Source organism: Asterias amurensis, chromosome 5 (genome assembly GCF_032118995.1).
Source record: "Asterias amurensis chromosome 5, ASM3211899v1".
Lineage (NCBI taxonomy): Eukaryota > Metazoa > Echinodermata > Asteroidea > Forcipulatida > Asteriidae > Asterias > Asterias amurensis.
The window spans coordinates 25,076,730-25,103,364 of NC_092652.1; the positions used below are offsets into that span (position 1 = coordinate 25,076,730).

A 26,635-nucleotide genomic window follows, 5' to 3' on the forward strand; every position below is an offset into this window, starting at 1 on the left:
ATGTGAAAACTCTTGCGAAGGAATACGCCCCAGGTCAAATTGGAAGTTTTCTCTCTGAAAAGAAAGTAGATTCGAGACAAATCCAGAATAATCTTCAATTAACAACCAATAATCACCAGCTCATCGCTGTCCGAATATTGATTTTTACTCAGTGCCGACTAAAATTATTACCGGCATGTTCTGGACTATGTAGTATAAATATTCAAAACGTTAAGGCTCGCTACAAAAGATTCCAGTATCCTTGTCTGATTATCATGTATTTATTATTGCTGCTACATAAATGTGCCTCAAGCGATGTATTTGATGTGTGTGCCTTTTCAAGGGATGCTGTCATTTTTTTGTTGCTCTAGTATCGGACCTGAACATCTCCGTATGTTGAACTTCATCACAAAACACATAAACAACACAATCTTCAATCGAGGAATCACAATATAAACAATGAGCCAGGCTGGATTACCGGTCTATTGTGTGCACAAATAAATAAACAAATAAATAAATAAATAAATAAACGAATAAACAATAAATATCATTATTGATTATGTGGGAAGAAACTATTGTTGATGTTGCAAATGCACCTGTCAAATATTCTGTTTTGTTTTTGTTTTATCTATATATTTATTTTATTCTATTTTTAGTCGCTGGTTTTAAAAACTTATGAAAGCATCTGATTTTTCTTTCACCTCAGGCAAAGTCCTTAAAATAAACTGAGATTTAAGCATCAACTGCTTTTATTATTTATATGACAGCGTTTTACACTGTCTCCAGTGGGAACAAGGCTTACGTGCAAACATTGCGATTCCGTTTTATAAGCATCACAAAAAATCCACACCGATATGTTTTTATGAGCCAGTACCACACATTGTTAAAGCTGCATTGATTGACGATTTGTAACACGCTGAGCTGTGACAACGAAATCAAAACAGCTCTGTTGATTCACCTAAAGTACACTTTACAGTTCTCCTTGGTGTATAGCTTTAAAAAAGCAGCCAATTTGACTCACAGCGACATGTAATACGACGGTACTAAGTAGTAAATGGGGAAGAGATTATTTTTAAACGAACTCTGTCGTCGCTACTGCGGACTAGTTGGACAGCTGCGACCAAAACCCTTTCGTACAGAATGTAATGAAATATAATGTTCTGCTTATGTTTGTTTGGAAAGAGCAGTACGGGAAGCTATACGAGCCAACAGTCATGATAGCCCTAACAAATATCCACCCAAATCATTGAGGTATTTTGTTGCATGCCGACCGAAGATTGAAGGAACTGATGTTCATTTCCGGAGGGGGTCGCTGAACTACCTCTACATGCCATGACAAAAAAAGGGGCAAGATTCTCTCTAAACATGTCGGCGCATAAAAAGAATCATTTGTAAATAACTTTGGGATGGATGTGTTGGCAAAATCAGGCTCTTATATTAAAAAAACAGCCCACATAAACAAACAAACAAACATCGAAGGGTTTGTCAATCCAATACGGATATCGCGTGGTAAAGATTGGTTCAGCAGATACGTGCAGAAAGGATGCCTTTTTATGATACAAGCATGATATGTGGAACACAGCCACAACATGCCTTGAGCCAATTTGATTAAAGGTCGAATTTGCGATGGACCTTAGCCAGCAATCCCTCTTCAGGCATGTGCTAAATCTCATGCTTTGTGTCACGCACTACAAAAACCGAGGTGTTTAATTTAACACCGTGGGTGTTGTCACATATCCCAAAACGGAATCAACATTTATAACACGGAGTGTTAAAATAACACTTACATCTGCAAACAAAATTACATTTGGGTTATTTTTAACATCACGGTGGTATTAATCATATGTGGCAACACATGTGATGTCTAATTCAACACTCTGGTTTTTACACTGCATAATGCACAATTTTTCAATATATTTCACCAATGATAGACCTCACCACATAATGCACAATAATTCTTCAATATTATTACACTAATATGCTGGACGAGCCGTCTAGTTTCTGGACTCATATATGCTTTTTTAAGCGACGCCACTATTGAAATTGCACACAATATAAAAACGAGCACGTGCCTCTATTGTCAAAACACCCGATCAACGCCATTGAAATCTCCATCAATGTTTGGTTTCCAAACGTAAAAAGCCATGGCATGTTTTAAGTACAAGATCCTTTCATATTTTGGTTTCCATTTTAGTGTTTGCACTTCCGACGTTGAGGTTTCCCATCTTTGAGGAGTTCGCAGACTGCTGTCAGGGTTGACAACATCTTAGTGTATGTCTTGTTTTTTGTACACTGGGCAAGAAGCGACCGAGGCTTGGGTTTTTCTTTCCGCGGCTCTGGCCCACCTCAAGTTTCACAAACTCAATACTCAATGGTTCGTCCGGGCTTTCGGCCTCCCATCTTTCTAGGAGTCTCCGTTTACATGTATGCAAAATAATAAAGCGTCATATTTCACGAACGTCAATACTATGCCGCCATGAATAACTCTTTGCCCTACTTGTACACCATGGTTTCTGGACCGAAGACCAAAAGAACTAAAGCACGCAAAATACAATATTTGGAGTGTGGTATTAAAATACCCCCTTTTTAAGCGAACGATACGAAGTATTGAGTGATCGATTATTGTAGGGATATGGCCTGCAAAATAGTTCCCCTAACATCTCCCTATATTATTGACAATATTGACAGTCTGCAAACTACTCCATTTGTATACATACATTATACATTAAAGAGCCCTTTTAAAAGGAGCATCTTCTCTTTCTATAGTTATAGTAACCCAGTAGTATGTATCCAACTATTACCGTCCAATCAAACTCAAACGAGGGAGGTAGTTTTTTTTCCTTCTCTCCAAACCACCAATGTATTACAAAAAGTGAATCCATCTGCCGTCTTCGACGATGAAAGAGAAACGGTACATGGCCACGGCTGTTTCATGTCTCGACTATTTCACAAACAACGCGGTCTGCATCGATTTCACGAAATTAACTCACAGACAGAAATGGAGGTTTTTCTGTTCGTGTCCTCTATCAGTCCGCTGATAATCACACCGTGGTAATCTTTTGGTGCAAGTCTGCGTTGAGCTATTAATATAATTTACAGCGTAGTGCCTCGGTTCATAATTACATATCTCCTTCAGATATATAGAGTGATATAGACTGTGATGTTGAGACGTCGATTTCTATATACCTGGCCTCAGCCATGCCAAAAAAATGCTGGTGGCTGATGGTGTAGACAGGCCGAGTTTATAAATGCCGTGTTTTGGCAATTATCGAGATGAGCAGAGCCCGAGAGCGTGCCGAGATGTCTGTCAGTACCTGACATTCATTTTCTGCCCTGGTTCGATCATGGAGAAGATACAACACAGGAAAACTATCTTCACGTTACCGAAAAACATGTTTACTGATTTGTTCAAATTTATTTTAGTTGAAGCACTCTTTTCATGGCTAAACCGATATAACAATTGTAGTGTGTTTTTGTAAGTGACGCTTTGTGTTTATAATTCAGAATAAAATGGTTCATGTCCTCGGGCCTGTGGTATTTAATGACAATATCGTCGGGTTCCATTCTAAACATAGCTCCCATGAGCAATCTTAGCCCATGGACATTTCAACAGATCTAAAGCACCTTCCTTCTTAATTATTTCCATATTTATTTGAACTCCCTCTGAATGAATATTGACACAGAATACTCCAATTATTGATTAAAGTTGAGATCTCGTGATATATTTCCCCTTCAAATACCGTCAAACTGTGGTGTTTTTCTTCGACCAGCAGTAATTGTATCGGGGTGTATAATATTTTTTGTATCAACTATTTCAGTTCACAGCCGGTGCCTCTGGCGGTAGTTCCAGTGCAGCAGAAGATTAGCTTCATCGGGATGTATAGCTTCACATTCAAACCATTAACATAACTGCGATATCCAGTTGGGGCAGAGCGCGCTCTGAAAACACCTTTATATAGTATTCACGAAATGGGCTTACAATCTGACTGAATGGAGGGAGAGCAATAGTTGAAAAGCCTCAGCGTACCAACGTGGCATTTATAAAGGATACATTACTAGGTGAAGCATGCACTTTCCTCTCGTCGACTATTAAAGACTTATTTTCGCCCAAATGATATTTTGGAAGTCAGCCTGGCTGGGTGATAGTGGCAAGGATAATCGAATCAGAGCCAAAGAAACCTTAACGCTGTGGCGAGGCTTGGGCTGGCTTGTATCAGAACTTGTTTCCCAATAAAATAAAATAAATCAAATGAGATTTTGTGTGCGTGTTCTCCAAATAACTCACATGAGAAGCTTTTCTCCTTCTTTACGTAAATGCTGATCAGTTTGGGCTGTCAAGACTTAAACCATGAACACACCAGTCGATTTAATACCCGTCTACTTTGGGAAATTACCCTAGATCGTAAACTCTAAAAAATTCATCCATGGCGCAATGAAAATAGCTGATGCGTGTGCGAAATGTGATTGTTGTTTTCAATAGAAACAATGATGCAGGCTGTCCACAGCAGCGCTGTTCACAGATTACAATCAATCAGAATTTCGTCATGCCATGGTCATAGCAGACAGTTGCTGTGGAAATTGTCGAGAGAAAGAGGGAGAAAGAGGCGAGAGGGGGGGGGGGGCGGGTCTTGGAAGGACACAGTTTCTACACCTGTACAAACCGTCAGTCAGTTCCGAGTATGTCGCTTTAAATTCAATCAAACGATACCGTTAGATGTGAGGGGGAGAAGACCCCCATTACATTTTTAATCATGAGTCATGGTCAGTCAACGGACACAAATAATCAAGGATCCGTGAACCAATCGAGTAGAACCTTAAAGACACCTCCAGAGAAAATGAAGCAAATTGTGGGGCTTTAATTAAGATCGGTCATCGTCTAAAGTCTGGGGACGAGGTATTTGCAGTCATGTGTGAAGATTTCCAGGCTGGAGGGAATGAAAACAAGGCAGTTTCTATTGTTTACGTGTATATGGGGCAGTAAACCTAATCTATGACCAATCAATCAATCTATATGATCAATCAATCAACTAGTAAGTTACATTTGTTTAAGTTAATTCTGTATAATTTGTGTTGAATCAAGTGTTTGCTTTGAAAAGTATATCAATCAATCAATCAACCAATCAATCAATCAGTCGATCAATCATCAATCAACAGAAATGGTGGTAGTTTCTTCAGGACAGACCCAAATTTCACATTGGTGTTCATCATATTCAAATTCCGTTAGGACATTTCAAAAGAATGATATGATTGTTCAAGCTATGATGATTATGCTTAAGACCCTTTCACACGGGAGAACTTTAGCAAGGCTCCCTTGCTAAACTGTTGACAAGGTTGTACAATTTTACAACATGTACCTTGTGTGAAAATACAACAATTTATCTAGTGTCCATGGTCCCAACATTGCTACAACATCTATAGACAACAAGGAAGGAACGCACTCTTCCGAAGACCAATGATGTAAAGTTGAACCCATATCCATTATTTAAGTGATGCACATGTTATCACCTAATGTAAAACTAAATACAAATACTTGCATACGTTAGTTCACTCCAAAACCCACTTGTTTACAGAGTATATCAATACATTAACTTGTTTACTTTGCAATTCAACACGACTCTATATCAATTCGATTAGTTGTTTCTAATCAATGAATGTAACAAGTATTGTATCCGCTTAAAGTTCAATAATTTCACATGGCATTTTGTGTTTCATCGAAACAAACTTGCAGTTGACTATTTCGCAGTCATCAACCTAAATTGTATTCGTCAAGTTATTCAATGTGTGAAATTATCTCGTTACAATTTAAACTTGTTCCCCCTGTCCCGGTGTTGCAATTCTCTTGGACAACTGGAAGCTATAATTATTCGCCAAGCCCCATGGTCGATGCCTGCTGTGCATTACTTTCCCCTTCCTACTAGCGCCCTCTACTGAGCATGTTAAACTTTCAAATGCCTCAAAAAGCTTAGGAGAAAGACTCTGCTATGATCGTAACGTCGTACCATTAACTAGTCTTTGCAATTGTACCACATATCCTTTTGATTGGTGAGCAGTTTACAACAACTAGTTCCATTTTCCCAAAAACCTTTTAAACGAATTACAAAAGTGGTATTTATTTGTTATTTAAAGGAATGCTTACGCCACTTCAGAAGGCCTACTGTTGAGATCTAAAAATATTGATGGGGAAAACCAACCACTCACAACCATACGAAACGATAGGAAATGGGAAGCATATCAAATTTAGAAAATCATGGTTACTGCAATTAAATTTAGTTTGATTAATTATCGACAAAAATACGACAATTTCAAACGAGCCGTGTAGACATTGCCGGTCTAGAAGCGTGTGCAAGATGAAAGATGACAAATTATATTAATTTAACCTTGGCTGGATGGAAGCAGGTTTTCTATATGAAAGAACACGGCAGTGAATAATTGGTCCGTTGAATCTGTCTGTTGCGAGAGACCAATTTTCCGCAAATGAAAAAAAAAAAAATAAAATAAAAAAAGACCAACGAAGATCATTCAGTTGCGAATGTAAACCACAAAGAAACTACAGTTATTGTACTACAACACTTTGTAAACCATAACATGGTGCCATGTAAAAGTAGTAATCTCATAATTCAAACCTATATAGAAAGATTTGCGGTAACACCATGTAATGAATATCTCTAATGATTTGGGGTGGTTCTGAAAAGAACCGTTGGTTTCAACTCGACGTTTCCATCAGTATGCTCTGATCGTCTTCTGGAGAAAGCTGACTTCAAACCTAGTCCCACACCTTCAACGAATACTGAATGTTTAAAGTGCTTTGAGACGTCCTTCGGGTGTATAGAGAAATATATAAAAACCGGTTGATATTATTATTATTGTTAAGGAGTTATATTGGCTTGCGGTAAACGCCATTGTGTGTATCTACTTGCAAGTCGGGAGACTTCTTAGTTCTGAAAATAACTGTCCTGCTTTTTACAACACGTGCAGTTATATCAGGGTTGTTAAAATTGTCACCTTGGTGTTGTCACTTAGATACCACAAAAGAAACAAAATATACCCCATAAGGTAAAAAATAACAGCAACTGCGGCCAAAACAGTGACGTCTTGGTGTCATTTTATATGATGTTAATTTGATTCTCTCTCCAGTGTCTATGTCGTAAAACCCATGGTGTCAACTACAGCACCCCACTCCCCAGTTTCTATGGAACGTGTATTGCTGAGGATTCATCCTGGCCTTTTGATCAACTTGAAAGTTCCAAGTATAGACGACTGTCATGAACCGTCACAGATAAGATAATATATCAAAGCCTATACAACACGATACCACATCTCTATTGGAGAATTGCCAACACAATGCTCAAGTCTCATGGGTTTTCGAGAGTTGAAGTGCATTATTTTGTTTCCTTCACATTGTTTTTAAAGCAACATTACACAGCAGAAACATTGAAACACACAGCTTCCAAAATGTGCGAATAGACAGTATGTAGCCCTAAATTACTACCAACTACACCAAAAATGAAACCCTTTTAAATATATCCTCACTTAAACTCAATAATCTAAACGATGAAATACAAGTCAAACGACAGGAGAAGAAATATCATGCATGTGCCAGTCGTTGACGCAAGTTGACCGTGAGGTCACTGCTGCACAGGCTTACTATGTCCATAGACTATACATAAACCCTCCACAATTCGTGACCACCAGCAGTCACTACCACGCTGTAGTTTTTTTAATTACCTCAATTTATAATATACCATGACGGTACATCATTTATGATTAGAATCGATGTCTTGCCCACAAACAAACAGGAACCCGCGTATGCGATTTCACCAAGTGTAATTAGAGATATATGCAACGTCTTCTATACGTGCGGCTCTGTACAAATTTGCATTTTTTTCCAGTAAGTACATCTGCATATTTACAGTGGCAGGTCTCCCACAAGCTCTGATTTTCTTTTTACTAACTAACGTCAGTGTACAGCCAATACACGGTGCTTGAGCAATTTAGTATTTTTCTCATTTCAAAAGAAGTTAATGCCGCTGAGCTTGGCGATTCCGGTCGTGCTTTGTCCGTAGGTGTAGTAAGCCATTACTGGGTATCCACATAAACCACTCTAACATTTGTAACACATATCGAACTCATACGAGAATTATCGAAGGCGACAATTACTTTTCCTCCGGATCAAAAAAACGGAAGAACAGTTCCCATGGCAACCATCGACTGGTGGTATATGAGTAATTACATTCAAAGGTGTGTGGATTTCTTGAAAAAGCTGTATATATAATAAAATTAAAAAAATCCAAGATCTACGCGGTCGCTTGGATACTCAGAAACACAACGGTCAAGCGTTGAGATGGCCTTAGCGCAGGGTCACTCTCGTCATCTGACCGTGGTATCACTCAAATCCCATCTGGTTTACCGTTTATGCCTTTTCAAAACAAAAACAAAAACCCTCCAGCCTCTTTTTTTTCTTCTTCTCATCTCCACTTTACAAGTTTACACAAGACTGCTATGCTATCTAACACCTGAGTCTCAAGCCCACTGCAGATATTGAGAGAATACGGGCAGTGCGTTTTCAAGAGGCGAGGGGGGACACTGTAGTGTTCAGAAAGGTTACCTAATGCATATTGATGAGAGAATGGTCTCTCGCTCTCTCTCGTCGTTGGGTTTCTATTACGCCTACAACACCTTGCTACTTCAGGTATATAGTACAGACATGTAAAGGTTCGATTTTGATATTGGTAGCTCGATAGAGGTCGTGTGAGCATGAAGGCTATTATGGTTCGGCATAAAGCACTAGGCAGTCTACCATCGAGGAAAGTCACTACCGGGGTTTGACCTCAACGGCGAAGTAATCATATAATGAAAATGTTAATGAAAACCCCGTATCAGTGATCATAATAATGTTTCATGCACTGCCCGATTACCGCCAAAACTCAACACATTTTTACGAGCAAATTAAGAAAAACCTCCCAACGGAATTCCCTCGCCTTTTTCAAACCTGTCAGTTGACTTTTTTCAACAACCATCAAAACAATATTGTCACACACGTTGGTTTAAGAGCATTAAATTTGAGAAGCTATAACAATTACTGACTCAAAGGGTACACGGAATAATTTAATCTGCGTAGTAGACTAAATACATTATTATAAATGACATACACAAACGCATGGGTTTTAAAGGAACACGTTGCCTTGGATCGGTCGAGTTGGTCTTTTAAAAGCGTTTGTAACCGTTTGTTATAAAATACATATGGTTAGAAAGATGATTTAAAAGTAGAATACAATGATTCACTCAAACTTGCCTCGAAATTGCGTGGTTTTCCTTTACTGTGCGAACTAACACGGTCGGCCATTTATCCATAAATGGCCGACCGTGTTAGTCAATGATGTAAAAGAAAAACCACGATCCAAGGCAACGTGTTCCTTTAACTTGGAAACAATTGACTGAAAAGCCCTCTCGGGTTTATTTTAAAAGTGTGTAAAAAGCAAATACAAGCTTCTTGTACACTTAATTGTGCGACTCGTTTAAAGAAGAGATAACATAGGTAACTATGTTTATTTCTCCATTCAGTCTTGTACATTTGGATAAAAGTTCGCATATTAATATTATTGCAATAGTCATTACTGTATGCCTGGCCGACAAGACACGGGTCAGTAGCTATTTTAATTCGGTCAGAAGAGAGAGGTGGAAACTCAAAAGAACCCGTGCATGAACAACACTAATAAGTCAGTCGGATAACAACTTGTGAAACAACAACATTGTCTCCGCTCAGGTGGAAAACGCTTTTAGAGATTTCTTTTTTTTTGTAAAGCGGCCTGCCCCCTGCCATAATATGATAATAGGCTGGATCTGAGGTGATGTACCGACTCAGATTTGTCACAGCTTTCTCTCTAAAAAAATAAAAAAATAAATAAAAAATGAATACAAGATCTAAGAGCTACCCATAGCCCTGTGCAATTGTTCAATCAAGCGTGGGCTGAGACAATAAAGGCCCGCTAAAGGAACCGAGGCTCAAATAAAATAGATTAACTGTCCGGGTCATGGGAACAACGATTGAATGTTACCAAGTCTGTGTTTTTAAAGGAACACTGTACGTCAAAAAAAAAACACGTGCCTAAAATGTCACAGCAGCACTGGCAGGTGACCTATCACTATAAATTAAGTTCGTTTTTTTTTTCTTCATGCAGTTGTTGTTTGAACGCGATCACTTAATTACACATCAGCGGTAGGGTACAAAGTCATACCATATTTTAAACAACACGTGACCCGATGAGGTCGTGTCATTCATTGGCGTTGCTAGATGTAACTGTGAGCACTGATTTATCACCCTCGAAAAGACAAACTTGGCACAAGAAAAGGCACACAATGAGCTTGTGTTTGTTTCCAAACGATCGGGTCCTATACAGTCCAAGAATGAATAGGGATCCGTGCTTGATAACGGAGTATTTGTGTCAAGAGACAACGCCAGATAGGGCCGTATTCACACACCTAGAAATAATTTACACGAATTGAATTTGTGGCATGTAAATCGAGAGACAGATTAAAATCCAATAATCGAGATATGATATCCGCCTCTACTAATGCTGTTAAAATAGCAGCGTAATCCCCATGTTGGAGAGGCAGGACAGCTAGGCCAGCAAGCAATTTACGTTTTTATGGCGGTCTCTAGAAAGAAATGTGTCTGTATTGCCGACACGGTATTACTCAATTATGTAAATACTTTTGGCAAGTGTGTAGAGCTATGCGGTATAATTGGGTGACCTCAAATTAAATTTCGAATAGCGAAGCCAAGATTTGGGTGCAAGTGCATGGAAAAAACATAGTCGTGCTTTACACTAAACATATTCTTGCTCAGTGAGATATACTTTGTACGATTTCTTTTTGGCGCCGAAACACGCCAATCGTTAAAATGCTTTTGGCTGTGTTACTTATGGGAGGGAATGACATGTGGGGGAGAAAGGGCATGATAAAGGGCACAACTTACTTCGGGCTTTCGGCGCGATATCTTCCTTCAACAAATTCAAATACTCATTGGAGCCGAAGACAAATTCGTCGAAACCCATATGAGTGGCGTGAAATTTTGCGTCGTACAGAACACGGTATATGGATCCCATCGCGAAATAACAATCTCGGATTTGATCCTCCTCCCGTCTGTACACCATAATAACACGGCTCCAGTTTTGTTTTACAAAGAAATCCTGAGCGAATTCTCCCATTTTGCGGTACGGGGCCTGCGTTCTCGTTATCGTCGGATGGTCACTGTCCATTCGAAAACCGAACGCCATTGCACCACCGGTGATCATCGGCACATTTCGGTATCCTAAAAACCGACTGACCTGGCTGGAAGTGTACTCACAGGCTGGTCCTATAAACGCATTGGCACCTCGGTCTAACCAATCGACCAGGGCGACGTTTAACGCAACACCCGAATCACACATGGTATTTCCGTACATTAAAGTCACATTGTGGTTGGGTAGGAAGTGTGGAAACCGCTTAGCTGCGATATCGATGGCTGGCCGTACCATCTGAGCAAAATAAGGAAAATGAGGAGTGATGACGTTTCCTGATGGAAGAGGATACTCCGGTAGGAGCACCGATATTGAGAAACCGGTCTCAAGGAAGTCCGAGCTCTTATTAGGTTCTTTACACAAATTGGCCAGGTGTGCACCAACAGCCAGTGACAACAAAAACACCGTTGCAACAAGCATCTTCAAATCGACCTCCATCTTTGCCTGTTATAAAGACGGCGATTCTCTCTATCTCACTTTCCCGTTTCTCCCGTAAGAAACTCTTTCCTCAGTGCCGACACGGAATCCCTACGTATATGTCCACATGGTGCGAGTGATGAAAATGACAACCGTTGTCCACAACAAGCATAGCCCTCACACAGTGCATCGACGCGTCGTCGTGTGTATATAAACTATACGTTGCTACACAGAGAATAATAAAAAAGACTGATTTCTGAGTTGGAGCTATTGAGCATATTATATCAACACGCTGAAGAGATTGACTGAGAGTTCAAAGTGTACATTGCTGTAAATTAAAATAGTGAACCAACAATGGCCTGTTCACCTGTTCAAGAAGCCAGTCTACTGACGTGCGATGGTATTACCGTCTGGGCAGCCTGTAAGATCACCCTGAGTGGTGTTCTATAATACAAGAGTGACTGCTGTCCAGTTCTGGTACAAAAAAATCCCCGTTACCCGAGGACAAATCACTTCAAAATGAAGCAGCGCACCGGAGATTTACAACTAAGCGTAGAAAACACGTCCATGAACATTTTACTTCAACAACACACGCGGGCGGTTGTAGATAATAAGGCCTGGTCGTTTTCGGTGCTAAACCATTGGTGGATAAGTAGAGTGGAAATCCTTTACTCCGGTGTTAAGGGAAAAGTCGGGGCGACATGCGCGAATTCGTCCTCCGGTGCAACCTCTTCTTGTCATCCTTATTAATGCGGAAAGGAGGGGAACCAATGATTGCTTGGAGCCCTCGCTATAATTCATTCAGTTTATACCTCGGTGTGCTGAAACGGTGTGCTGGCTTTTTTTCTTTTCCTTGGTGGGCCCAAGAGTGCCGCCAACGTTGGTCGTCGACAAACAAGAAAATGATGATAGTTGACCAACTGGAGACTAATATCAGTCACTCTTCGCACGTGATTCGCACTGGATTGGCGCGTCGACGACTGTCAGCAAGTCTACACAGCACACACCAGCACATCTCAGGCTAAACACAGTGTGACGTTACTTGCCCCCTATACGGTGCAACGTATAATTACAATTCGCATTCTCCAACGGTAATGACAGCTCCTGTAAACCAAGCCGTGCAAATAAAAAGTCCAAATCATGCCAAATGTTGTTTCTATATACTTAGTCAAAACCCTTCCTTTTTGGGTGAGAAATGTGCTCAGACAATGCTGTAGGACTTAATGGATTTTGCAGGTATTTACGGCCGATTCTTTTCACCAGTAATTATAGTGAAACTTGACGTTTGGGAGCACTTAAAAGCGGGGAGTCATTATTCGGCGAGTCAAACGCTGACAAATAACGTTGTCTCAAATGCAAATGGGCAATCATTCTTGTCTTCTTCGATTCCTACTCTAACGTTACAAATCCAGACGGACTGTTCAACGCTCGCTGGGCTATTATTATTTGGCAACTATAACAACCACACGAAAGTCTGAGCATTTGATTAGAGCCTTTGCTGTGTACTGTGTTACCCGCTGCGTTTCTTCAATGGAGACTTACAGTTGCTTGGAATGACTGCAATCTCAAATTCTACCCCAGTCTCAGCATTCCATATCCCCTTGCAGGGCATTTCAGCAATTTCTCTTGAAGACAGATTTAGCCTTGTTATATACCGTTAATGCATTAGGACTGTCCTTGTTGTCTATATCTCTGCAAGACGTAGTGGGTGTTTGGAACCCGGTTAACAACAAGACGTCAAGTGCCGTGTTAAAATTGACCGATGTTCTCTATGTTTACATCCTGGGTTAAACTTTACTTTTCTACCGTACTGAAACCTCTAAGAAATGAGCATCTTGCAGGGAATAGTCTCTCCTGTAGATATTCAAACAACAAGCAACCAGCATTTGCCACGGAGACAAATAATTAACCCGATATTTTAATGATCACCGTGCGTGTTACCAGCTACTGCCGGAGTCCACCAAGGAATGAGAAATTAGTTCTCCTTGACTAGCAAAAGTGTGATTTATACCGCTGCGGCAGTTCGCGATCAGGTCTCCGATTTGGTCACATAAATTAATACCTTTTTTTCCCTCCTTCTTCTTATTGCGCTATTTGGTTCGGGGAAGGTGTGGATTGCACTTCGGACGTCATTTTATCCGTAACATGACACATAACGGCTTCACATGACTGAGAATCAATCTGAATCCATTAATTCAGGTTTCATTCATGTGCACCAGTGCAAGTTATCGGATGGGTGGGAAGAGAGGGAAAGGGTGGGTATATTAATTAGGTTTCTGATGTTTTGACGTACATGTATAAATTAGAACATGTTGATAGATCATTGTATATAAATTGTCATTGAGCGGCAAACATAACAAGTGCCTTTGCTAACGGTTTACTTCCATGCTTTAGCCATTAAAAGAAACATTCAACTTTAGAACACGTGGAACACAATTGATTTAATGTAAGCCTTTGTTTATGGTGAGATGCTTTACATGAGCTGAACCAATCAGTGGACACAAGTCAGTGTACAATAAAAGCCGCCTTGTTTGTCCATGTCCCCCTTTCCACAATACTACACAAGACGCATTCAAGATGCTCACACACAAGACAAGTCACGTACGTCTCAAGTCACTCCATCTTCTCGCTCACACTAAAGAGGGCACACTTTAAGAAGGACGAAGTCGAAACTAGATCCGAGGCGTCGCGCGGGAATCGGCTTATATCAAAAGTGCACACCATTCATCTGCTGACCTCTGTCTTTCCGCCCAGGGAAAATATCGACGATTTTTTTGACAATATCTAGCCTAAAAAAACGCAAAGATGATATTTAATCATCCGCCGAGAGCGAATTCAAGAACTTTCCCATGGGACAACATGTTGAACCCCTAAAGAGACCGTGTATTCCTTGTTATATTACGACTCCGGCGGCGACAAAAATACTAGCAAACTACACATGTACTGCATTAATATGTTTTGCACCAGAGTTCCACAGACTACCAGCTTTGCCCGCAGTAATCGTAAGCGATACCGTTAATGAAATTAGTCAAGTGCACACAATGGCTTCAGAAGATAATGACCAGAAACTAAAGGAGATTCCCTGCTGCAAAGTGCATTTCGCTCAACCCTCAAGTTGACTCCGTTTCAACTTCTCAGGGCGACTTCGTTTTTGAGTGAATTTTTTTCTTAATCCAACATTTTCTTCAGTGTTTACCTCCAGGGGGTAGATTATTCTAATGTTGAGGCATTTTTCTTTTATTGCTGTATCTCTAAAGACGATCTCGTCTGAAGTCACCGTTTTTTCAATTATATTCCCTGTCTTGACAAACACGTCTAAAGAAATTTTAATCGAATTATCACAAAACCAAATTGGTAAGTTTTTAAAAGAAAACAAAAAACTTGTTGCTGTATGTTTATTCATCAGTTTTTCTTCATAAAGTACAGCGTCCGTTTTCATCAACAGTGTTGACAGCTTTTTGATGCGTCCTCCTTAAAGGTTATTTGTTAGCTGACAAAACAGTCTCAAGACAGTTGTCATGTTTTGAGTGATCAAAAACAATATACATGAAATAACACACCTGTGAAAATGGTTGCTTCTTTAAACGCTGTAAGGCCGTGTCCGAATTGGCGACTTTGGCTACAGCTACGGCTAGTTCAGCGCCTCTGTCAGTGTTGAAGAATGGCAGACGCGCGCGCCCTAGCCGTAGCTGTAGCCAAAGTCGCCAATTCGGACACGGCCTTAGAGTCGGGAGAAAATTGTGATGCACAATTTTCAGCATGTTAACACACTTTCTTCAATTTTTGTTGTAACAGCCGAAACATCTGTTGCATTTTCATTGATTTGTTATGTTTTCAGGTACAGCTTTTTCGAACATGACTTCATTTCAGAGGGAACTATTTCTCATTTTTTTTATGTATTATGACTTTCATAAACAAGCCAGATTTCAAACTAAAATTAAACAAAAATTATAATTATTTTATCATTACGAATCATTAAAGGGAAAGTGCATATAGGACGATTGAAACAATTAGCAACCTCAATTCTTTAATTAAAACCTGTGAAAATTTTCACTGAAGTTAAAGATCAACTTTAAGTGAATAAGAAGAATAAGGGATGTATGTTCGCATCAGACTCATTTCGATTGAATCAATGAGAAGAATAACAATTATAATAACAGTAATTTATTTCGATTGCTTATCATTTTTTCTTTCCGAATTTGACTGTCTTTAAGACAGGAACATTTATCCAATGGGTTATTTTACAATTGGTGAAAACTTTTGAATTTGACAGTAGCTATATATACAAATCCCATAATACACAAAACGAATGCACATGTCAAAAATGTAGTTGAACTTTAATTTTATGCAATCCGTCTTGTGGAATAAAACTAACAATGGAGAACAAATTAAACTGCATACCAGTTGCAACATGTTCACCTGAAGGTACTAAATAATTTATCAAAATCGGTGACACCAATCCGTCAACCTCTTACACTGAAATGAGTTTCTAATACAATCGTTTGACATGACCCAGAGGCACAGCTATTGCTCCATTGCTAAGTTCTGGGGACTGCCTTCGTCACTTCCTTTTGGCATCAATTAAAGGCACTGGACACCTTCAGTAATTGCCAAAGACCAGTATTCTGACATGGTGTCAACATACGTATACAAACCAACCTGTGAATTGGTCTCATTTGGTCATCGAATTGCAAGAGAGTAATGAAAGAAAACACACAATTGTTGCACAAATTTGTGTGCTCTCAGATACCTAATATAAGGCTTCAGGTCTGAGTTCCTGTTTATTTTTTGAGTGAGAAATAACTTCTTTCTCAAAAACTACGTTACTTCAGAGGGGGCCGTTTATCAACAGCTCTCCATTACTCGTTGCCAAGTAAGCTATGCTCACAGTTATTTTGAGTAATTACCAATAGTGCCCACTGCCTTGAAATAAGCATCAATTAAAACGATGCCTCGATTAAAAAAGGTCCCCATTCAAAAAAGCCATAGGTCACAAAAAAGTGACGGTTTATTTGTCCCGAATCTCAGCAATTAATGACATCTCCACTGGAACCCAAACTAATTCAGAAGAAATTAAAATGTCATCAACGACTGGCACAATTGTAATTTCCGTAACTCAATCGTAACCACCCCCCAAATCGGCACTGCATGCAGCATCCTTCAATTACGATCGCAAGCTGATGCCGAGGAACTCCCCTCTGACTTTATTTTCGTCATCTTCTTTTTTTTTCTCCCCCCCCCCCCGAACGCTGAATTTGAAAATTAGTTTTCCTTTCTGAGGGCACTGGCCAAATTGAAAGATTTCAAATTGCATTAAAGAAGATGTTAAATATTTAGACTCCTATAATAGTTAAGCAGTACGATGAAGTGAAGAAATAGGCCATCCCCTACGGGGGTCTTATTTTGATGGCAATTGCACGAATATTCGAGGACGCGGAAATTACAAAACAACAACCACCCACCGCGAAAAACACGCTCCTAAAAATCATGTAAAAAAGACAAAAAGAAAGTGATTTCCACGGATGGCCGAATTTCTACAAAACATGAACACTCAAGCACATAACATGATAATTATCAACTAAATGAAAGTAAAAATTCTGGTACCCAGACACGCTCCGATAACATCTCTATAGTTCAATCATGTATTAGACAACTGTTTCCTGAAGACGAGCAGAGTATACTGTTCGAAACGTCGATACCAAACCAGCTCTTTTCAGAGTTAACACTCGCTCAAGAGAGAATTATTACATGGTTGTACCCGCAAGTGTGGTTAACTTTATTACTATACATTAGCAGTTTCCAAAAGGGTTGTTTCTTCAACCAATTAACAGCAAACTAAGGGAACACGTGACGCGAAAAAATCTTAAAGACAGGCCATACTTTGTAAATGACCCGGGAAAAATTAAGTGTTTTTATCCGAAAGGCTACTTAATGTAAATATGGTAACGGTAGAAAGCATGATTCGAAATCACTTGGGTGGGGAAATCAATAAAGGTATATAGTGGTCAAATTTGAATCGTTTAAAGATCGCCTAGAGGGCCCTTTTGGGGGTATTTCCGTGATGTCAGTTTGTGAATAGTGCGCCAAAGAGAGATGAGGTTGGATACCCGCTGTCAGATCGCTAAACGGAATGAATAGACGATCTTGGTGACAATGTAGTGACAGGTTTTATTGCTGTTTTCTCAACAAGTAGGCACTGTATTCAGCTGAGACTGTCAAGGTGACTTTGATTATGTCTATGTTGATAATTTGGCCTATAAATCAACATGACGTTGACAAAAAGCTAGTGCATGGCCGGCCCTATATACGTTTGATACGCAATTTTTCCAAATTAGATGGATGGTAAAGAACAAATTACGTACATCGAGTAGGATGGAGGCAGGTCTTCATCATTACGTCTGCTAGGTCACTACGTCAATTGCAATGTCATATTCGTGATCAAAAGGACATTACAAACAAACTGTATCTCAAATGTGCAGAAAAAATGTGCAGAATCGAAATCAACAAACGAATGTTTTATTTAGAAAATGAGCACTTCATGTTGCCAATCAAATGCCTTGACGACCACTGTTGCTTAACAAACCCCATTTACCAGGAGCTCAAAAATAAATTGCACAAATGACCTTATGTATTCCTTGACGATTTGTTAAGCCTTTAGACTCAAAAGCGAAGTAAGGTCACGAGTTTTCTTGAAAAGAGAACCCAGACAAACATCAAAACGAAACACAGACCAGGAAAGGAAAGTAGACTTCACTCTAACATTTTACCTTGATAACTTGAGTATTTTTTATAAGGGATCAGAAATGTTTTGTTGTGCCTCAAAACAAGATATTCCGTCTTCTACTAGGGCAATTTTAAAACATGAAGTCGTTTGGGGATACACATGCTGAAACTATCTTCATTGATCTGAGAGACATCGACTTCCATTTATAGTAATACTAATATTATTTTGATTCGATTGTCAATCAATCTTCCAACTGCGCTGTGAACAAAACTATCCAGGGGTATATAAAATAATATGTAGTGCTTCAATTTTCCTCAAACTACGAATGGAACAAATTATCCAAACTCATCAGGGAATCATCTTCAACTGCCATTTTCAAAACAAAACTCAAAACCTACTTCTTCAATCAGCCTCGTCAATAATCCTTTTTGCTGTTTTTCTCTCCTTTCTCGCTTTGTTCTTGTTTTATTCACTGTTCAGCGCTTTGATCTTTGTTAAAGGCGCTATATGAATACCTATATTATTATGATTATGATTATGATTATGATTATGATCGTGATCGTGATCGTGATCGTGATCGTGATCGTGATCGTGATCGTGATCGTGATCGTGATCGTGATCGTGATCGTGATCGTGATCGTTATCGTTATCGTTATCGATATCGATATCGATATCGATATCGATATCGATATCGATATCGATATCGTTATCGTTATCGTTATCGTTATCGTTATCGTTATCGTTATCGTTATCGTTATCGTTATCGTTATCGTTATCGTTATCGTTATCGTTATCGTTATCGTTATCGTTATCGTTATCGTTATTATTATTATTATTATTATTATTATTATTATTATTATTATTATTATTATTATTATTATTATTATTATTCTTAACTTGAAATCGAAATCATCAAGTTATACAGACCTAGGAAACATTTAGATTCTTAAAAAACAAACATTTGAATCTGAAAAACTGTTGACACGGACCATGAAGTTCATTCAACAATTCGCATACTTTAAAGCAGGTGGTCACAATCTGGTCGGAGACGTATTATCAACTCAATAAAAAAACCATCGAGGGGAAAAAAGGGCTAAGCCACAGCTTGTATGCTTTTTTCTTTTCTGTTTTTGACGCGGGCTTAGTGTGAAGCTAATTTAATTTCTACAAAGCAGCCAACTGTATAACTATAATTGAAAGAGCGCAAGATGTCTCGTGTTCGCAACAACAATACAATCTAATTAAGATAGACTTGTTTAAATGTCATGAAAACAATAACAGAATGTTGCACATACAGTGATTTGTTATAGACTGAAAGAAGACGAGAAAAAATCCTCACTGCGAAGTTTAGCACTATTAAGAGCACATAACAGTCGACTGTCTACCAGAAAATATAGGATACTCAAAAAACACATACAACCCGCCAGACGAGAGCGTCTGTTTAAAATATTGTCCAGAAAGTTGCCGGCTTCATGTCGCCTTTATTCAAACACTTTTATCCCCAGAAAAATTAACTATCGATTTCGATATTAGTGTTATTACATTAAACATGCCATTACCCTTATGACCCCCTCAATCCTCTCATGGTTTGAAACAAATGAGCACCATCAACCTGACGAAATCGTTGGAATGTGGCTGCAGAGTTTGTTTTTATGAAGTACCGTGACATATGACGAGTAAGGATCAACAAACAGCAGAAGCGTCGCCTGCATCCACTTGGAAAATAAACATGGCTGACTGTCTCACATACTCCTGTAACCGTATTGACCAATTAACAATACTTCCCCCATTCGTTCTAGACATTATTTACAATATGTCCATGTCACAGTGATGTCAATGATGCTTGTCATTAAAACATACTTCTCACTGTCATGATTTAAACTTTTATTATTAAGATGTAGCAAGAGATTTGCCCGATTCAATAAATCGCCCACATACAACCTTACATGATTTCGAAAACTAATTTTTTTCTACCCAAGGCTCTGCAAAAACAAGCTTAATCTTGCAAAAAACGTTCGCTACAGACCAACACATTCTTAAAAGGTCACATTTCCCGGTTGAACTATTTCCCCAACACGACTCTGTTAAAAATAATAACAAAAGTGGAAATAGCACGGTACAGTTATTTGGAATCGTACTAACACAATACACTTTTCAAATTTCAACAAGTCACCAGATACAAACGTCACTGTATGGGACAGCACCAACATTTATTATCCCGTTATCCTTTGTTATACAAGTATTAAACAGTTTTAGTTTAATCATCACTTTCACTTTGTTTTAGTGCCATTAAAAACGGTGTACCAAATACATACATAATCTAACGATAATGAAACCCAATGATCACAGAATCAGTTATTATAACACGCATAACTTTAAAGTAACGAGTCTCTCTTTCAGCGTAACAATCTGTTTCTACAAAAACGCGGGTTGGGTTTTCGTCACCACCAATTAACTAAATGGATATCGGCGCCTGAACAAAAGTCCGTTTAGTGATGAGTAAGTCAGCACGAATCTCATTTTGCACGAGAATTACTTTGCTTCACGAGACTAGATTCGGAAGAAGACACACAACAAAACTCCTCTGTTATCAGTTATCGTAGAGACGTACGCAATAACGAGTAATTACGAGACATCACGGTAGTTCAAGATCGCATAACGGATGATGGATGGTAGTAAATCAAAGACGAATGCCAACCTTCAGTCGAATAACATCACCATACATTTCTATCAATCCAACCAGAGTATTTTTAGAGGGCAATGTTGGGAGTATGTAATTTTAGATGCCGGATAAACGACAATCAAAATTGAATTACTTTTAATGTATTCAGCCCTGAGCATAGTACATGTGTCGATTTTAGTCTGGCGCCATCCTCATATCAGTCCGATTGACGTCTCTTTAGTAGTCGATAGTTACTCGCGTTCTGTCTGGGTGTTTATAACCTTTGCCGTAACACTCGATCTGTCCTTAGCGTCAGTTTCCTTCGGGTTGGACAACATCGGGCTCTTCCCGAGTCCCCCTGGCGTTTCAACACCACCACCAAATACAACATAACAGTTCAACTATATTGAAATGAGATAACGGGATGGGAGCTTGATCTTTTAATAACATAATGCCCAGCGGCAGTACAGGGGCCGCCCAACTGGCTTGAGGTGTGTGCCACAGCATGAGGGTCCAGGGTCTAGCCTGCTGGGTGGATCATCTCATTTTAGTCACACCGTGCTTGAGGGACGGAACTCAGTTGCGTCTGAGGGCACCATGAGGGCCTACTTCAAATTAATCAGCTACGGAGGCAGCTCTTATCTTCATGTGAAATGGCTGTAATATTATTATTCGCTTATTATTATTAGCTAGCAGCAACAAAAACGAATTTGTTACCTGAGATCAGTTTTCGAAAAATACGTATCTATTAACCGGAAGCTGAACACAATGATCCCCTCACTAGGCACGTCAGTTAGTTAATCCACCAAAGTTTTTCTCTGTTTTAAATATTTTAAACAGTTCAAGATATCTGGTGTTTATGTAGTTTTGTTGATTTGAAGGTTGAATGTAGGGCGTTAATGCGAACTTGTTCATTTGCAAAGTATTGTGTAACTATAAAACAGATTGACTTCTGTAAAAGTGCAAACATGACTAAAACATTTCAGTTCGAAAATTGTGCCATTTCCTCTGCGGAATATCTTCCTTAATAAAGCAAACAATATTAATGTGTTGTTGCAGATAAAGTAAAAACATCTTCCAATCGCACAAAGTGCATCTTGTGAATGAAAAACGGAGATGTAATATGAATAATTCAAATACTGCGACAACAGATTTGCCTAGTGGGTTATGGTTACAATTCTCCTATGAAAGTCCCCTACAATCCATTCCATATTTAATCCAATTTAATCCGTTTGGGCAGATGGTTGTTGACAATCGTTTCACAAAAGTTCATGTACATCTAAATGCCACTTTTCCCTTCCAAAGATTCCCCACTGTAACCCTAATGCGGGGAGGAATTATTTCATAATAAGCCCATTTCACACGAGAGCATTTTAGCAAGGGTCCCTTGCTAAATTGGTTGTAAAAATTGGCCGAGCAGTTAAGAGCACCGAATTCAAACTCTGGTAATTCTGATCAGCAGAGTGTGGGTTCGAATCCCCAGCCGTGACACGTGTGTCCTTAAGCAAGACACTTAACCATTGGTTCGTCCTTCGGATGGGACGTAAAGCCGTAGGTCCCATGTGTTGTGTAAACGCATGCAAAAGAACCCAGTGCACTTATCGAAAAGAGAAGGGGTTCCTGCCGTGGCTGCTTGTAAACCCGTATAAGGTGCTACATAATTGGGTCTCAGAATTCATCACTGCAATAATCTATCTTTCTGAGAGTTTGCATATATACTCAGCGCCTTGAGTACCTTGTTTGGTAGATACGTGTGCTATACTTTTTTCTACTGTCCCAGGTTCTCTTGCAAAATCTTGTCAAACATTGCTACATTTTACAGCCATGCTTAAATTATTAGCAAAGGACCCCAGTTAAATTGTAGTCGTGTGAATAGCACTGTAGACACATCGTGTTCACATGAAAGCAGAGTCTACAATAATCATGTTTACACATGACGTCATCGATGACTCCATGGCGTCTGTTCAACAACACTGAATAAATTTCCTTCGTAAATTGTAAAAGGACATCGGTCACCTCGGCCTAATGAGACATGGCGAGTCTCACACACAGACTATTCCATGTATGTCCTTCCTCTATGGTATCACCGACTACAAATAATATGTGCAATCAATTATGTTGACTCGTCTTTGAAAACAGAACAAACAGTGTTTAGAGTCTACTCTGCCCGAAACTCAACACAGCCATCCATGGAAGAACAATGTGGAGTTGTGACTTGAATAATAAAACTGTTTGATATCCCCTATTACCCAGCAGTTTCAGATACAGACATATTATTGAACCTTTACCATAGGTAGTAACGAAACACAAAAATGTAAACACGAGTAGTTTCAGTACATAAAACAGTCGTAAACTTCCCTCTCGTACATGAACCGCCATTAATGCAAGGGTGTATTTAGCAGACATGTACAGGGCCGTATGAGCAAATCATACGCATCACCCACCATTTTTTTTTCTCTCTCATTTTGTCTTTCTTCAGTTAAGCTCCCTAAGTTAAATCGATAACCAACCTCGGACGTTACCCTTTAAACATCGTGATGCCATTACTTATTAAGCGCCCTCATGCTTCATACGTAGCATGTCCGTAGTGACCAAAAAACACACATCGTCTCCTTCCGCAAAATTAACGGTCAACCATCAACAGCCCCCTCTGTTGACAAGTGAGAGAAATAAATATTGACGGTTGCGCGGTACACTATGGCGGATTGCCATTCAAATTAGCACGCTGTCAAGATCACGAAAACGAATGATACATGAAAAGCATGATGTGATACATTTATTGAATTTGAGCAACAATGATATTCATTTGGATGTCAATAGAAACCCTCAGCCGACAAGGGTTTGAAGTCATTTTCACATTAATTTGATAAGTCATCTGCCAAACTGACACTATCACTAACCACAGAGCACGAACCAGCGCGGTCCAAAGAGCCAATTAAACATCACCCATCCTACTATGGTTATGGATTATGATTCATCAATCGCGAATGCGAATTCTTCACACATAGCAAAGCAAAAAAAAACCTTGGAAATAATTGATTTAACAGTCAAAGCTGTCAAACCTCTTGTTATGGAAATCTCTCAACAGTGAGGAAGTTGTAAGGAGGCGAATCAAAATCAAAAACAAAATAGATATCAAAGCCAACTAACATGTGTTAGAAATTATCACGGCTTTATTAGACTGGCTGCTGCCCACTCAAGTAATTCCAATTAAAACCCAAAATCAGAACTGAATGCCATCCGAACGGTACAACTTCCAAGCACACAACTTTAATAAGAGAGTGGTTTCTTACCATAGATGTACTGCATCTGGTTGATGGTTACGGGAACTCTTTGAATTTGGAAGCCCGACAACCCATGTAAAAGCTCCAAATTAGAGGACTTTGGTGTCACCTTTTTGGGAGCTTTTTATTTATTGTCTTGTATACCGTCTTTGTTTACATGTCAATTTTAATCTGTTTTTGCAACAAAACAGTAAAGGCACTGGCTACTGGACACTAGTGGTAATTACTCAAAATATTTGTGAGCAATAAAGAGCTGTTGATAGTATGATATTGTAAGAAAGGGCTCCCTCTGGAGGAGTGGTAGTTTTTAAGAAAGGTATAATTTCTCACCCAGTTAATACCAACAGATTTCAGCAGGGTGTTTTCTTGCATTATTCTCTTGCAACTTCGATAACCAATCGAGTCAAAATTTTCACATTATCTGTTATTATGCATATAATGTTGGGGTACACCAAGTGAGAATACTGGTCTTTGACAATTATCAAATTTAAATTTAAATGTCAATTTTAACTCATTTTTTTTGGGACTTTTAGTCCAAAGAAGAATCTTTCTCGAAGGTTAATTTACAGGTGCAGCAGAAGCAGTCAAATGGAAATACATGAATGGAGAGAGAGAGATAGATGCAGGAAGCACATAGAAAAACGCAAGGGGTCAACAGTGAATGAGACAAAGGGGCGGAGGAAGGGAAGGGGCCGGTTTGAACACATGACAAAATCAAAGGTGAGAAGATGGATAATTTGTTTTTTGTTCTTCGTCAAGTTCGACCAATGGCTTACAAGTGGGTCATATTTTTGTAATGAACCCCAAAATGCGTGTACTTTTTATCCCAAAGCTTGCTTGATATAAAGATGGTATTACCACTGCTGCATTACTTCGTCTGCAGAAACGTTTATCAGATTATAATAAAATGTCGTTGAACCCCTCTCTCTCTTTAACCAGATTCCTTTCAAGTGAGTCGTTTCTTATACTGTGTACTTTATTAACAGCAGGATGCTTCTTTGCCAAATAAGTTTTATTGTCAAAAATTTTTGGAGTAATTACAAATCATAATAGCCTTCCTTTTAAAGGCAGTGGACACTTTTGGTAATTACTCAAAATAATTATTAGCATAAAATCTTACTTGGTAACGAATAATGGGGAGAGGTTGGTAGTGTAAAACATTGTGAGAAACGGCTCCCTTTGGAGTGGAGTAGTTTTCGAGAAAGAAGTAATTTTCCACGAATTTGATTTCGAGACCTCAGATTTAGAATTTGAGGTCTCGAAATCAAGCATCTGAAAGCTCACAACTTTGTGTGACATGGGTGTTTTTTCTTTCATTATTATCTCGCAACATCGACGACCAAATGAGTTCAAATTTTCACAGGTTTGCCATTTTATGCATGTGTTGTGATACACCAAGTGAGAAGACTGGTCTGACAATTAACGAAGGTGTCCAGTGTTTTTAATAAACAGAGTTGTTTGGTGTCCATGAAAACATATGTTGGTTGAACATCTGGAAAGGGACATGACACTCTGAGCAAAAGACTGCTTGAATTGAAGATAAGTAATAAAATTATGTTATCGTAAACACTCACTTACTAAGTGACTTAACACGATTTGAATATACTTTCTTTCTTCTTTCTTTACTAAATTGATGGTTATACTCAGATGGGGTCGATGATGTACTCTTGTGTGTGTGAATTAAGGCATCAATTCGGAGTGACAGTACAATACAAGCACACCAGATAAAATTACAGCTAGAGAAATAAAGTGAGGAAATTTCCATATTGTTGATTGAAAATTAGACCTTCAATGCAGAACGTAATTAGATCAAGCAATCAAAAAATGTTCGTAAATCATATATTCCATGAGAAAGTATAATTATAGCGAGATGATTTCGAAACACTCCACTCTATGGACGTAGTTCTTCGATTATTAAATTGAAAAGCCATTTCAGTTTCCCCCTGATTTCCTTGGTGTCTTTGATTGAACCAATCAATGGCTATTTTGTTGAACTCATTCAGTTTAGGGCAAAGCAATTGATTTCGACAACTCTATTATTACAGAGCAATATTTACCCCATGGAAATCACGACAGTATCATGTCACCGAAAGCTGCTGTCGACGTGTGAGGAACAAGACATCAGAGTCACATGGAAATGTTGCCTTTTCTATTGAAATGTTTTACTGCTTTCAAACACATCCTAGGCATTGTCTACTTTGGTCTAAAGCCTCTCCAATAAAAATAGCTGAATATTGATTCATATTTTATACACTGATTCTCAATGAGACATCATATCAACGGTGGCTGA

The 26,635-nt window shown here is 39.0% G+C and overlaps 1 protein-coding gene across 4 annotated transcripts in view; it reads right to left on the minus strand.

Annotated features, from left to right (window-relative positions):
• Positions 1-26,635, minus strand: part of LOC139937870 (atrial natriuretic peptide receptor 1-like) — a 386,766-nt gene that overhangs the window by 157,824 nt on the left and 202,307 nt on the right. The window contains exon 1 of one of the 4 annotated variants that reach the window (XM_071933240.1): positions 10,955-11,795. The exons of the other annotated variants lie outside the window; for them this stretch is intronic. Coding sequence (XP_071789341.1) covers positions 10,955-11,696 — 742 coding nt within the window. The 5' untranslated portion in view covers positions 11,697-11,795. Of the gene's footprint in view, positions 1-10,954; positions 11,796-26,635 lie in introns of those variants that run through there. 4 annotated transcript variants of the gene reach the window in all.